The sequence below is a fragment of the Squalius cephalus genome, assembly GCF_949319135.1.
Source record: "Squalius cephalus genome assembly, chromosome: 23".
Lineage (NCBI taxonomy): Eukaryota > Metazoa > Chordata > Actinopteri > Cypriniformes > Leuciscidae > Squalius > Squalius cephalus.
In genome coordinates, this window is record NC_137144.1 from 1,138,817 (window position 1) to 1,153,730 (window position 14,914).

Below are 14,914 nucleotides of genomic sequence, written 5' to 3' on the forward strand. Positions count from 1 at the left end.
CCAAAAGAATATGAATCATATTAGTTTAGTAAATGGGCGTGTCCTATAATAATATTCAGTCACTTTGATTAGAGTGCTTCAAATTACACGAAACTGGACACACACATCAGAGCTGTCGGCCGTCCGACACTAGCAAAGCCTTGGAAACAGGCATGGAGAGGGAGCTCAGTGGCGCCACCTTTGGACATTAGTGGGCGGATAGTTTTACTTAGTCACCAAACTCAGCACATATACAGCTCTCATCGAGCTGGACAACTTTCTGATTGACAGTCATTAGCTCTGAACAACTGGCTATTCGGTTTGACTGTGGGTTTTTAAAAATCAGGCTCCGAGTTTGTAACTTCTACAGTTCACACCAGATACTGGATATCTTGAACGGTGTTGCAATGATGACGGATGATGTTGATGTTCACAATTTAGCATCTTCAATGTCTTCGCTTCATGTTGAAAAATGTTGGTGTGAATTGTAGAAGTTAAAAATTCTGATTTTGTCAGCGAAATAATGACAAAAAAGGGAAACGGGAAAAGTCTAAGCGGTTGAGTTTCTCTATGAAGGACTACAAATGACAGAATGAAAAATAAATAAATAAATAAATAAATAAATAAAAGTATAAATAAATAAATAAATGCAGAAATAATAGTGAAAATAAATACATTTTGGTAACATAAATGGCTATTTCTGTATTTTTACATGTATTTATTTATTTATTTATGCATTTCTATATGTATTTATGTATTTATACATTTATTTATATATTTATGTATTTATATATTTATGTATTTATATATTTATTTATTTATATATTTATATATGTATTTATTTATACATTTATTTATTCCTACATTTATTTATTTCTGTATTTCCACATTTCTACATTTATTTATTTCTGTATTTCCACATTTCTACATTTATTTTTCCCTGCGCATGTATGCTAATTGACCAATGGCTAAGCCACGCCCCCAACGCGATGAGCCAATCACAGTACGCATAGCTAACCCAATACACTCGGACATTCTCTGCTTCCTCGTCCATTGCAATGCATTGCGGTTATCAGTTTTCATTCGTTTTTAGATGTTTTTTCTTGTCATTTTGGCTTTTAAACAGCGTGTGTGTGATTTTGGTTGGGTGACAGTTGTAGGTTACAGTTTGACAAAAGCACAATGTTGTGTTTTACACAAATATAAGTAGGCTAAACACTTTGCAGTTTTAATTATGACCTGTATGAACAAAATGGAGTATGTTTTTATGTTTCCACTGTTCGATCGCGCCCGCTCTCTGACACACACACACACATTCCAGCAATGCAATCTTGACTTCGCAGCATGTTCATTATTCTGCGCTCACACCGAACGCGAATAGAGCGTCAAATTCGCGCGTATCCGCGTCTAGTTCGACGCTTGAACATTTTGAATCCAAAGCGAATAGGACGCGTATAAAGCGAGCGTTTGAAGCGAAATAGCACCAAACTATAACGTTTACACTGTGAACTGTAAATCTTTGTCTGGAGCTGAAGCTTATCGACCTTCTCAACAATAAAATTATTAATATAACCCTCCAATGCATATTTAAGGCCCTTTTGGTGACATCGAGATGATATATAATCTTTCTGTCTCCAAAAAAATCATCAATTGCCTCCTGTGAAATGTCTCCTACTGTCACAGCTGCCAAAGCGCCTGTTACCGAATGTTGACTGAGTGAGTGGAGGGGGCGTGGCTTAGTCATAGGTTAATTAGCATACATGCGCAGGGAAAAATAAATGTAGAAATGTGGAAATACAGAAATAAATAAATGTAGGAATAAATACATATATAAATATATAAATAAATAAATATATAAATAAATGCATAAATACGTAAATACATATAGAAATGCATAAATAAATAAATACATGTAAAAATACAGAAATAGCCATTTATATTACCAAAATGTATTTATTTTTACTATGATTTCTGCATTTATTTATTTGTACTTTTATTTATTTATTTATTTTTCGTTCTGTCATTTTTAGTCCTTCATATTTCTCAAGCTACTTTCATGAGAAGAGTTTCTGCGCTCCTGATGTTTCTCTGCGCTCGATCTTCTTCTCTCTGCATGAGTGTTCGTGTGCCACACCGTCTCAGTGCATTAGATCAACATAATGATACACATCCGATGGTCTAAAACCGCTTTAATGTTCAAGCTTGCAATTCTTAAAGTCCCCCTGTGGTGTAAATCCAGCCTTTAATGTTGTTTATGTGTCTATGTGGTGTTTTTAATCTGCTTTAAGACACACCATGTGTAAGTTCATAAGTCGACAGCATTGCTGAGTATTTCCTCCTGCAGTGAACCAAAGACAGTCTCAAAAACACGCTTTGAAATCGCTGGTGTTTCTGACGTCACAAACTACCTTGTAACCAATCAGATCAACGTGTGATCGTCAACCAGTGGATCTCTGAGCTGAGTGAGTGGAGGCGGGGCTAATTTGCATATTCATAGAGCCGTGCATACTAAATGAGGCAAGGGTGTCGAGTTACATTCAAGATATTTTAAGGCATGAAGACATTATTTTAAAGGAAAACACATTTAAATATGTCATTTGTGATCAAAGATGAGTTTTAATGGATAATATTATTGACTACAGGGAGACTTTAAAACACACAGTTAACTCGATCAGCAGGAAGTCAAGACGTTGAGCAGATTTTTGATATGTCGAACGGTTTGGTCTATAAAGTGACTGACTCACAGTAGACACTCATGTGATCGGCCTCCTCCAACACACACACACACACACACACGTTTCACCCGAAGCAGTCTCTGCACGCAGAAGTCATAACACACTTCCTGTTTCCCTGTCCTCGCCTTCATTTCAACACCACAGATAAACATGACTCACTGAATCTCTACTCTGCTCTGTGTGTGAGGTCAGTGTTTAGCGCCAGTGTATTGATGTCCAGCGAGTTTCAGGTGTGTGTGTGTGTGTGTGTGTGTGTGTACCTTGGCTGGGCCGACTGGAGTCTCGTCAGGCACTGGTGAGATGTTGAGGTCTGGTTCACTCTCCTCGTCCTTCACAGCTGGGAGAAAACACAACAAAAGATGCCACTGGTTCCATACCTCAATATAATAATAATAATAATAACTAGATTAAAAAGTTCGTTGAGACAAACTTTAAGTTGGCTTGAGAAAGCTGGACCAGAAAGTTTAAATTAGTTTGAAGTTTAATGTAGTAGACAGATAGATATATAGATAGACTTATGAGTTTAACTCACACACACACACACTCACGCACATACACCCACACAAGCACACACACACACACACACACACACACACAGAGACACGCTCACTAACTCTCACACACACACACACGCTCACTAACTCTCACACACACACACGCACAGACACGCTCACTAACTCTCACACACTTTCTCACACACGCACAAACTTATACACAGGCACACTCACTGACTCTAACACACACACACACACACACACGCGCACACTAACTCGCTCACACACACACACTAACTCGCTCACACACTAACTCGCTCACACACACTCACACACAAACTCGCTCACACACGCACTCACACACGCACTCACACACACACACACACACACACACTAACTCGCTCACACACAAACTCGCTCACACACGCACAGAGTTTTTGAGTTTAGAGTTTAAATGAGATTAAGAGTTCATAGTTTATTAATTTATGAGTTTAAGAGTTCATAAGTCTATGAATTCATGAGTTTATAAGTTAATTAGTTTATAAGTGTATGAGTTTAGAGTTCATTAGTTTAAATGAGTCTCAGTGGCTCATATAGTATATAGAACGGCAGTTTGGTTTAGTCTTCAAGGTGTTTAGATTTAAATTTTTGACAGTTGGTGAGTTTGAAAATGTAAACATTCCGCAATGTTAAGTCAATGGGAATTTTTCCGAGTTTTGATCGTCATTTGTAGGAAAACCGTAAGTCTGATCAGTCTGAAAAGATAAAGCAACTCGAGTCAGAACAGTCTGAGAGTCTGAGCCGAGTTTGAAGTATATAGAGTTAAAGCACTAAGAGGAGATGCATAGAATTTTTTCTGCTCAGAATAATAAGTGTAAATAGGATTCAGTAAGCTGGCTCTCTCAAGCCGACGCCCACAGCGGGGGAACAAGCCCACCGTCTCCGCTGAGTGTGTATTGAGTGAAGCTGCCTCCTCCTCGTCATTTATGCCTTATAACAAACACAAAACACCGTCTTAAAGCTGCTGTGTGACCAGGAGAACAGCAAACAAGCTGAACAACCCAGAAATACGGTTTTATAAGCTGTCGACCCCACAAAACGAGTGTTTGAGGACACAGAAGTGGAGACGGGCTGGGACGAATGGGTAAGTTGTGGGATCCTGACACTCAGTATGCACTGAAATACACTACGTGTGCAGTGAACATTTAGTCACTAGTAAGTCAAATATCAGTTTTATATATTATATTTCTCTAAGCTATCCTGTCGCCTCCAGTGTGCGTACGTTAGTTCTCAGAGTAATACGTATTTCTGGGTTGTTCAGCTTGTTTGCTGTTCTCCTGGTCACACAGCAGCTTTAAGACGGTGTTTTGTGTTTGTTATAAGTCATAAATGACGAGGAGGAGGCAGCTTCACTCAATACACACTCAGCGGAGACGGTGGGCTTGTTTCCCCCCCGCTGTGGGCGTGGCCTAAACGCTCTCTCTGTAATCGAGGAGCGCGTGGGATTCTGCAGCGCAACCGAGAACTGTGAAATACACAAGCCTGTAGATACCGTGATCCTGTACGTCCTTCTGCTGGTCGGCGTCGGGCCTCGGCTCGGGTCTGGCGGTGCTGAGCGTGTCTCTCTCGGGTCTGAGTGTGTCTCTCTCGGGTCTGAGCGTGTCTCTCTCGGGTCTGAGCGCGTCTCTCTCAGTGTTCAGGGTCTCTCTCTCGGGTCTGACGGTGTTGAGCGCGTCTCTCTCGGCCGGCGTCAGCAGCTTCTGTCTGAGAGGCTTGAGGTTGAAGGCCTGAAACGCTTTCTTCTCCTCCAACGCTTTCTTCTCCTCCGGCGGGGGCGCGGCGGGCTCCGGCTCCTCGTCCTCCTTCAGGGCCATGCGCTCCTCCTTGCGGATGACCTCGAGCTCCAGCTGGATCTGCTTGTACTTCAGGAGCAGCGCCTCGAAGCTCTCGTCCACGGCCGGGGCTTTCGGGAAGCTGTTCCCCATTCTCCGCGCCTGATTCCTGCCAGCCGGCTTCTCTGAGACACAGCCGTCAAGAAGCAGACACACACACTGGACAATCCCTCACACACTCGCCGGCTCCGACCCCTCACACACACTGGACAATCCCTCACACACTCGCCGGCTCCGACCCCTCACACACACTCACACTAGGGCTGCACCATTATGATCAAAATCATGATTGTCGATTATTCCCTTGAAGTTGTAATTGCGATTATCACAATTTACATTGAATGATGTCTATATATATATATATTAAGGCTGTGAAATGATTAATCGCATCCAAAATAAAAGTTTGTGTTTACATAATATATGTGTGTGTACTGTGTATAATTATTTTGTATATATAAATACACACACATGCATGTATATATTTAAGAAAAAATCCATATATATATATATATACTGCATATGTATATATACACACACACACACATATATATATATATAAATGTATTATTATATATAAATATACCTTTTTTGTAAATAACACATTTTTCTTAAATATACAGGCATGTGTGTGTATTTATATATACAAAATAATTATACACAGTACACACACATATATTATGTAAACAACACAAACTTTTATTTTGGATGCGATTAATCGCGATGAATCATTTCACAGCCCTAATATATAGCCTACATATTAAATATATATATATATATATATATATATTTTTTTTTTTTTAAAGAAGCCAAACCAAATAAATATATACATGGTATTATAATGTTATACTTAAACTAAAATTAAAACAATGCGGAAAAAACCCTTAAGCTAAAACACATCTTAAGTGCCTTAACTTTTTTTGTAATTGCGCCTTTAAACGTTTACATAATTGTTGTGGCATCCACAATTGTAATCGCGATTACAAACTCGATTAATTGTGCAGCCCTATGATAAACATACAATCACATTCGCCATGCACAGAGGTTAACCAATCATAAAACACCACATTTACATACCGAAGTCTTAAAGTTACAGTAGCAGAACCGACTGGCTGGACTTATAGTCCAGTCATTTTAGGAAAAAAGGTTGAATAAATTGCAACAGAAGCAAACTCAACTGATGTTGTATCCTCAATATGTCCTGAGTAAGGAAAAAAAGCCCAGGATTATCCCATTAGGGTTAAGTTTAGGAAAAAAACCCAAATATAGTCTATCCATACGCCTATTCATACTTCTCACGTGAATAGGGTAACCATTTTAACCTTTATATCACCATGAAAATTACTGAGTTGATTACTTACATCAAGACAAACAAAAAATGTATTACAAGTTTTGTGAAATGGTTTGTTAACATGGACAAACGGTGCATAATCTAATTACGCATGTGCTAATTTGCATAAATACAACAACAGATGTAAACATTGGGTCAAGCCAGGAGAACATGTCTAGTTGAATCTTGTTGACATATAACAGTAAAATACTTAATATTAGGTCTGAATGAACCCATTACGGCTACCCATGAGCAGTAATACATAGAGGCAGGAAGAAGCACTTATTTGGGTCTCTTTCCAAACTTTCCCCTAATGGGATTCTTCTGGACTTTTTTTCCTTACTCAGGACATATTGAGGATACAAAATCAGTTGAGTTTGCTTCTGTTGCAATTTGTTCAAGGTTGACCCCCATTTTGGCTTAAAATGACTGGACTATTAAAGCACAAGACTGGTGAGAGACATTGGAACAGGAATATAAAAGTGTAAACAATTGACGTAAATACAGCAGTCACATCATGACAGCACATTATTGTGGAACCAGATTATAATATTTGGTAACACTTTATTTTACAGTGTCCTTGTTACATATGTTACATGTACTTACCATAGTAATAACGGTGAATTATGCATCATTACAAGCAACTAACCCTCAACCAAACCCTAATCCTACCCTAACCCTATAGCAAAAGTACATGTAGTTGCTTTAATATTACTCAGTACTTACATTTATAATTACACTGTAACAATGACACCTTAAAAATAAAGCGTAACCTAATATTTCATACCGCGGTATACCGTGAACCGTGAAATTCTCCCACAGTGTTACCGCGGCGGTTCAGCTCGAGTGTTGCGGCTGATGTAAGGATACGCTTCCGCCCGGGAGACTCGATCCTGCAGCCGCGGGTCTCCGTCCAGTCGCGGGTCCAGTCGCGGTACCTGAAGCGGCCCAACGCGCCGTGACTGCGCTCCCAGAAGCCGGACCGCGGCGTCGCGTCGAAGGGGAAGGGCGGGTGCGCGGCTCTCAGCGGCAGCGGGGCGTTATTGTTGAGCCCCAGTCCCGGTAAACGCGCTCTCTTGTTCATCGCGGGCCGGTTGGGCCAGGCGCGTCGCGGAGGCCTCGCGTTCTGCCTCTGCGGCTCGTCGTCGAAGATTTCTCCGTCCTCCAGCTCGCCCTCCTCTTTAGGAGACGCGCCGCTCGAGTTGACCTCCATTACTGATCCTGTCGGAGATTTAGACGCGTTTACTTCTGATTCATGCTGATTACTGGGCTTGAATTCCTCGCATCGCGCTAGAGAAGCGTCACACGCTCGAGTAATCAGCTCTCAGCGGAATCACACTCATCTGAGCTCCACTTCCGAGTCTCGCGAGACTGCGCGCACTTCCCGTGGGTGCGGGGAAGGGTTGAGGCAGAGAATGTCCGTAGACGGGCTCTGGTTGAGGTTTGTTGAGTCAAAGCGAAGTGAGATAGTGATACACTTATTTTCACACTGCTCTTAATGTTAGGACACGTTGACTAGATTTATAATAGATTTATATTATAAATCGTAAGTAGATTTATGCGTACATTTGTACGTAAATTACTTATCTTAAGTAGATTTGGTTTTACTAATATTCCCTCAAATAAAAGGAAATAATAGTATATTATTAATTTTATTATTTGCTAACATACATTTAAATACAGTTTTTTATTCTTGAAAAGAGAATAAAATATATATCAAGAACTATAATGAAATTAAAGGTGAATAGAAATATATATAAAAAAACATAAACATGACAAAAGCACATACAATTACTAAACACAAATTTAAACTGAAAATATAAAAACTTAATAAATAAATTAAATGATTAATATTATTAGAGAGATTGTTTTGGATTAGTTCTCCTGGCGGCCGCAAGCGGGGGTTTTTCTTTAAAAAAAAATGATATGCTTTATTTGAATGTAAACATTCAGTTTAAAAAACTGTGTGAAACAACTAAATTAGAACACAACAATAAGTATTATGAAAATAATACAAAAATATCAACGTGTAGTTGATATAAAAAATATAAAGAATAGTAAAGGAAAACACCCGGCCGTGAGCGGTGCTGTGGCGCTGTTCTGGCTCGGTGACGTCACATCCGCTACTCCTGTTGACAGACAGCAGAGCGCTTCCGGTCGTGTCTTGCACCGTCGTGTTTTCATGAAATATTTGATCGTATCATATCATATGTATGCGCTTATAAATGATATTTATTGAGGAAGATTGTACATAAGTCCCGCTTGCAGAGCGCGCGCGGTGAACCGCCGATGAGATGATTGACGTGTGCGACTCATAATCAGATCAGATATTGATGAAGTATTGATGAGTGAAGATGATGAAGAGGAGGAGCAGAGCGAGTAAACGCGCGAAGACTGATGAAGGTGATGATGATGATGATGATGACTGCTCATTTATTCATTCATTCTGACAGGTTTTAGGAGCTTCGGGTTAAACTATAGCATGTTTAGTGACTGTCTTGTATTCTCCGGGTTGCCAGGTGTGACAGAATGACCCGAACCAGACATCAGAACCCATTCCCATGAATAACACACTCATTACAGCCCCTGTTATGGTCATCCTCATCCTCATATCAGCATGGCGGCGCTGGGAGGGGGGAAAGACCACAGCACCCCCACTAATAGCTTCTGGAAGCATCATATCCAGGCTGTATTTCTGTATTCTGTGGAAGCCCTGACCCGCATGGGGAAGAAAATTAAAAACTTATCTTGTTATTTCGACATAAGGAGACATTCTAATCTACATTAAGCGTTCTTATATTGGTTTTCTATGGGAGGAAAATGCTGAATGTTTAATATATTCTCCACCTGGTAACATTTTTATTTCAGTTCGATTCATTTATTGTAGTTAATTTTTTTAAAGTTTATATTTAACCTCCAACAACAATGGTTTCATTAAACTGAGAGTTAGCGCCTCCTGTGTCTGACCTTTGACCTCTGCTCTCCCACAGGCAGGATGAGCACGGGCTTCTGTCGCCTGTGTCGGTCTGATAATGCCCTGACCTTTGACCTCTGCTCTCTCACAGGCAGGATGAGCACGGGCTTCTGTCGCCTGTGTCGGTCTGATAATGCGCTGACCTTTGACCTCTGCTCTCTCACAGGCAGGATGAGCACGGGCTTCTGTCGCCTGTGTCGGTCTGATAATGCCCTGACCTTTGACCTCTGCTCTCTCACAGGCAGGATGAGCACGGGCTTCTGTCGCCTGTGTCGGTCTGATAATGCGCTGACCTTTGACCTCTGCTCTCTCACAGGCAGGATGAGCACGGGCTTCTGTCGCCTGTGTCGGTCTGATAATGCCCTGACCTTTGACCTCTGCTCTCTCACAGGCAGGATGAGCACGGGCTTCTGTCGCCTGTGTCGGTCTGATAATGCGCTGACCTTTGACCTCTGCTCTCTCACAGGCAGGATGAGCACGGGCTTCTGTCGCCTGTGTCGGTCTGATAATGCACTGACCTTTGACCTCTGCTCTCTCACAGGCAGGATGAGCACGGGCTTCTGTCGCCTGTGTCGGTCTGATAATGCGCTGACCTTTGACCTCTGCTCTCTCACAGGCAGGATGAGCACGGGCTTCTGTCGCCTGTGTCGGTCTGATAATGCGCTGACCTTTGACCTCTGCTCTCTCACAGGCAGGATGAGCACGGGCTTCTGTCGCCTGTGTCGGTCTGATAATGCCCTGACCTTTGACCTCTGCTCTCTCACAGGCAGGATGAGCACGGGCTTCTGTCGCCTGTGTCGGTCTGATAATGCCCTGACCTTTGACCTCTGCTCTCTCACAGGCAGGATGAGCACGGGCTTCTGTCGCCTGTGTCGGTCTGATAATGCCCTGACCTTTGACCTCTGCTCTCTCACAGGCAGGATGAGCACGGGCTTCTGTCGCCTGTGTCGGTCTGATAATGCCCTGACCTTTGACCTCTGCTCTCTCACAGGCAGGATGAGCACGGGCTTCTGTCGCCTGTGTCGGTCTGATAATGCGCTGACCTTTGACCTCTGCTCTCTCACAGGCAGGATGAGCACGGGCTTCTGTCGCCTGTGTCGGTCTGATAATGCCCTGACCTTTGACCTCTGCTCTCTCACAGGCAGGATGAGCACGGGCTTCTGTCGCCTGTGTCGGTCTGATAATGCGCTGACCTTTGACCTCTGCTCTCTCACAGGCAGGATGAGCACGGGCTTCTGTCGCCTGTGTCGGTCTGATAATGCCCTGACCTTTGACCTCTGCTCTCTCACAGGCAGGATGAGCACGGGCTTCTGTCGCCTGTGTCGGTCTGATAATGCCCTGACCTTTGACCTCTGCTCTCTCACAGGCAGGATGAGCACGGGCTTCTGTCGCCTGTGTCGGTCTGATAATGCGCTGACCTTTGACCTCTGCTCTCTCACAGGCAGGATGAGCACGGGCTTCTGTCGCCTGTGTCGGTCTGATAATGCGCTGACCTTTGACCTCTGCTCTCTCACAGGCAGGATGAGCACGGGCTTCTGTCGCCTGTGTCGGTCTGATAATGCGCTGACCTTTGACCTCTGCTCTCTCACAGGCAGGATGAGCACGGGCTTCTGTCGCCTGTGTCGGTCTGATAATGCCCTGACCTTTGACCTCTGCTCTCTCACAGGCAGGATGAGCACGGGCTTCTGTCGCCTGTGTCGGTCTGATAATGCGCTGACCTTTGACCTCTGCTCTCTCACAGGCAGGATGAGCACGGGCTTCTGTCGCCTGTGTCGGTCTGATAATGCGCTGACCTTTGACCTCTGCTCTCTCACAGGCAGGATGAGCACGGGCTTCTGTCGCCTGTGTCGGTCTGATAATGCGCTGACCTTTGACCTCTGCTCTCTCACAGGCAGGATGAGCACGGGCTTCTGTCGCCTGTGTCGGTCTGATAATGCCCTGACCTTTGACCTCTGCTCTCTCACAGGCAGGATGAGCACGGGCTTCTGTCGCCTGTGTCGGTCTGATAATGCGCTGACCTTTGACCTCTGCTCTCTCACAGGCAGGATGAGCACGGGCTTCTGTCGCCTGTGTCGGTCTGATAATGCGCTGACCTTTGACCTCTGCTCTCTCACAGGCAGGATGAGCACGGGCTTCTGTCGCCTGTGTCGGTCTGATAATGCCCTGACCTTTGACCTCTGCTCTCTCACAGGCAGGATGAGCACGGGCTTCTGTCGCCTGTGTCGGTCTGATAATGCCCTGACCTTTGACCTCTGCTCTCTCACAGGCAGGATGAGCACGGGCTTCTGTCGCCTGTGTCGGTCTGATAATGCGCTGACCTTTGACCTCTGCTCTCTCACAGGCAGGATGAGCACGGGCTTCTGTCGCCTGTGTCGGTCTGATAATGCGCTGACCTTTGACCTCTGCTCTCTCACAGGCAGGATGAGCACGGGCTTCTGTCGCCTGTGTCGGTCTGATAATGCCCTGACCTTTGACCTCTGCTCTCTCACAGGCAGGATGAGCACGGGCTTCTGTCGCCTGTGTCGGTCTGATAATGCGCTGACCTTTGACCTCTGCTCTCTCACAGGCAGGATGAGCACGGGCTTCTGTCGCCTGTGTCGGTCTGATAATGCCCTGACCTTTGACCTCTGCTCTCTCACAGGCAGGATGAGCACGGGCTTCTGTCGCCTGTGTCGGTCTGATAATGCCCTGACCTTTGACCTCTGCTCTCTCACAGGCAGGATGAGCACGGGCTTCTGTCGCCTGTGTCGGTCTGATAATGCGCTGACCTTTGACCTCTGCTCTCTCACAGGCAGGATGAGCACGGGCTTCTGTCGCCTGTGTCGGTCTGATAATGCGCTGACCTTTGACCTCTGCTCTCTCACAGGCAGGATGAGCACGGGCTTCTGTCGCCTGTGTCGGTCTGATAATGCGCTGACCTTTGACCTCTGCTCTCTCACAGGCAGGATGAGCACGGGCTTCTGTCGCCTGTGTCGGTCTGATAATGCGCTGACCTTTGACCTCTGCTCTCTCACAGGCAGGATGAGCACAGGCTTGTGTCGGTCTGATAATGCCCTGACCTTTGACCTCTGCTCTCTCACAGGCAGGATGAGCACGGGCTTCTGTCGCCTGTGTCGGTCTGATAATGCGCTGACCTTTGACCTCTGCTCTCTCACAGGCAGGATGAGCACGGGCTTCTGTCGCCTGTGTCGGTCTGATAATGCCCTGACCTTTGACCTCTGCTCTCTCACAGGCAGGATGAGCACGGGCTTCTGTCGCCTGTGTCGGTCTGATAATGCGCTGACCTTTGACCTCTGCTCTCTCACAGGCAGGATGAGCACGGGCTTCTGTCGCCTGTGTCGGTCTGATAATGCCCTGACCTTTGACCTCTGCTCTCTCACAGGCAGGATGAGCACGGGCTTCTGTCGCCTGTGTCGGTCTGATAATGCCCTGACCTTTGACCTCTGCTCTCTCACAGGCAGGATGAGCACGGGCTTCTGTCGCCTGTGTCGGTCTGATAATGCCCTGACCTTTGACCTCTGCTCTCTCACAGGCAGGATGAGCACGGGCTTCTGTCGCCTGTGTCGGTCTGATAATGCCCTGACCTTTGACCTCTGCTCTCTCACAGGCAGGATGAGCACGGGCTTCTGTCGCCTGTGTCGGTCTGATAATGCGCTGACCTTTGACCTCTGCTCTCTCACAGGCAGGATGAGCACGGGCTTCTGTCGCCTGTGTCGGTCTGATAATGCGCTGACCTTTGACCTCTGCTCTCTCACAGGCAGGATGAGCACGGGCTTCTGTCGCCTGTGTCGGTCTGATAATGCGCTGACCTTTGACCTCTGCTCTCTCACAGGCAGGATGAGCACGGGCTTCTGTCGCCTGTGTCGGTCTGATAATGCGCTGACCTTTGACCTCTGCTCTCTCACAGGCAGGATGAGCACGGGCTTCTGTCGCCTGTGTCGGTCTGATAATGCGCTGACCTTTGACCTCTGCTCTCTCACAGGCAGGATGAGCACGGGCTTCTGTCGCCTGTGTCGGTCTGATAATGCGCTGACCTTTGACCTCTGCTCTCTCACAGGCAGGATGAGCACGGGCTTCTGTCGCCTGTGTCGGTCTGATAATGCGCTGACCTTTGACCTCTGCTCTCTCACAGGCAGGATGAGCACGGGCTTCTGTCGCCTGTGTCGGTCTGATAATGCACTGACCTTTGACCTCTGCTCTCTCACAGGCAGGATGAGCACGGGCTTCTGTCGCCTGTGTCGGTCTGATAATGCCCTGACCTTTGACCTCTGCTCTCTCACAGGCAGGATGAGCACGGGCTTCTGTCGCCTGTGTCGGTCTGATAATGCGCTGACCTTTGACCTCTGCTCTCTCACAGGCAGGATGAGCACGGGCTTCTGTCGCCTGTGTCGGTCTGATAATGCGCTGACCTTTGACCTCTGCTCTCTCACAGGCAGGATGAGCACGGGCTTCTGTCGCCTGTGTCGGTCTGATAATGCGCTGACCTTTGACCTCTGCTCTCTCACAGGCAGGATGAGCACGGGCTTCTGTCGCCTGTGTCGGTCTGATAATGCGCTGACCTTTGACCTCTGCTCTCTCACAGGCAGGATGAGCACGGGCTTCTGTCGCCTGTGTCGGTCTGATAATGCCCTGACCTTTGACCTCTGCTCTCTCACAGGCAGGATGAGCACGGGCTTCTGTCGCCTGTGTCGGTCTGATAATGCGCTGACCTTTGACCTCTGCTCTCTCACAGGCAGGATGAGCACGGGCTTCTGTCGCCTGTGTCGGTCTGATAATGCGCTGACCTTTGACCTCTGCTCTCTCACAGGCAGGATGAGCACGGGCTTCTGTCGCCTGTGTCGGTCTGATAATGCGCTGACCTTTGACCTCTGCTCTCTCACAGGCAGGATGAGCACGGGCTTCTGTCGCCTGTGTCGGTCTGATAATGCCCTGACCTTTGACCTCTGCTCTCTCACAGGCAGGATGAGCACGGGCTTCTGTCGCCTGTGTCGGTCTGATAATGCGCTGACCTTTGACCTCTGCTCTCTCACAGGCAGGATGAGCACGGGCTTCTGTCGCCTGTGTCGGTCTGATAATGCGCTGACCTTTGACCTCTGCTCTCTCACAGGCAGGATGAGCACGGGCTTCTGTCGCCTGTGTCGGTCTGATAATGCGCTGACCTTTGACCTCTGCTCTCTCACAGGCAGGATGAGCACAGGCTTGTGTCGGTCTGATAATGCCCTGACCTTTGACCTCTGCTCTCTCACAGGCAGGATGAGCACGGGCTTCTGTCGCCTGTGTCGGTCTGATAATGCGCTGACCTTTGACCTCTGCTCTCTCACAGGCAGGATGAGCACGGGCTTCTGTCGCCTGTGTCGGTCTGATAATGCCCTGACCTTTGACCTCTGCTCTCTCACAGGCAGGATGAGCACGGGCTTCTGTCGCCTGTGTCGGTCTGATAATGCGCTGACCTTTGACCTCTGCTCTCTCACAGGCAGGATGAGCACGGGCTTCTGTCGCCTGTGTCGGTCTGA

The 14,914-nt window shown here is 46.3% G+C and overlaps 2 protein-coding genes across 3 annotated transcripts in view; one reads left to right on the forward strand and one right to left on the reverse strand.

Moving 5' to 3' along the window:
* Positions 1 to 7,800, reverse strand: part of zfc3h1 (zinc finger C3H1-type containing) — a 45,863-nt gene extending 38,063 nt beyond the window's left edge. Inside the window, exons 1-3 of the mRNA XM_079858990.1 lie at positions 7,298 to 7,800; positions 4,761 to 5,225; positions 2,975 to 3,051 (exon numbers count right to left, since the gene is read on the reverse strand). Coding sequence (XP_079715116.1) covers positions 2,975 to 3,051; positions 4,761 to 5,225; positions 7,298 to 7,640 — 885 coding nt within the window. The 5' untranslated portion in view covers positions 7,641 to 7,800. The remainder of the gene's footprint in view (positions 1 to 2,974; positions 3,052 to 4,760; positions 5,226 to 7,297) is intronic.
* A 694-nt stretch (positions 7,801 to 8,494) lies between these two features.
* znf276 (zinc finger protein 276) overlaps positions 8,495 to 14,914 on the forward strand; it is a 30,041-nt gene continuing 23,621 nt past the window's right edge. Inside the window, exon 1 of one of the 2 annotated variants that reach the window (XM_079859001.1) lies at positions 8,495 to 8,830. In XM_079859001.1, coding sequence (XP_079715127.1) covers positions 8,782 to 8,830 — 49 coding nt within the window. In that variant the 5' untranslated portion in view covers positions 8,495 to 8,781. The remainder of the gene's footprint in view (positions 8,831 to 14,914) is intronic. The other variant, XM_079859000.1, reaches the window with a different exon arrangement.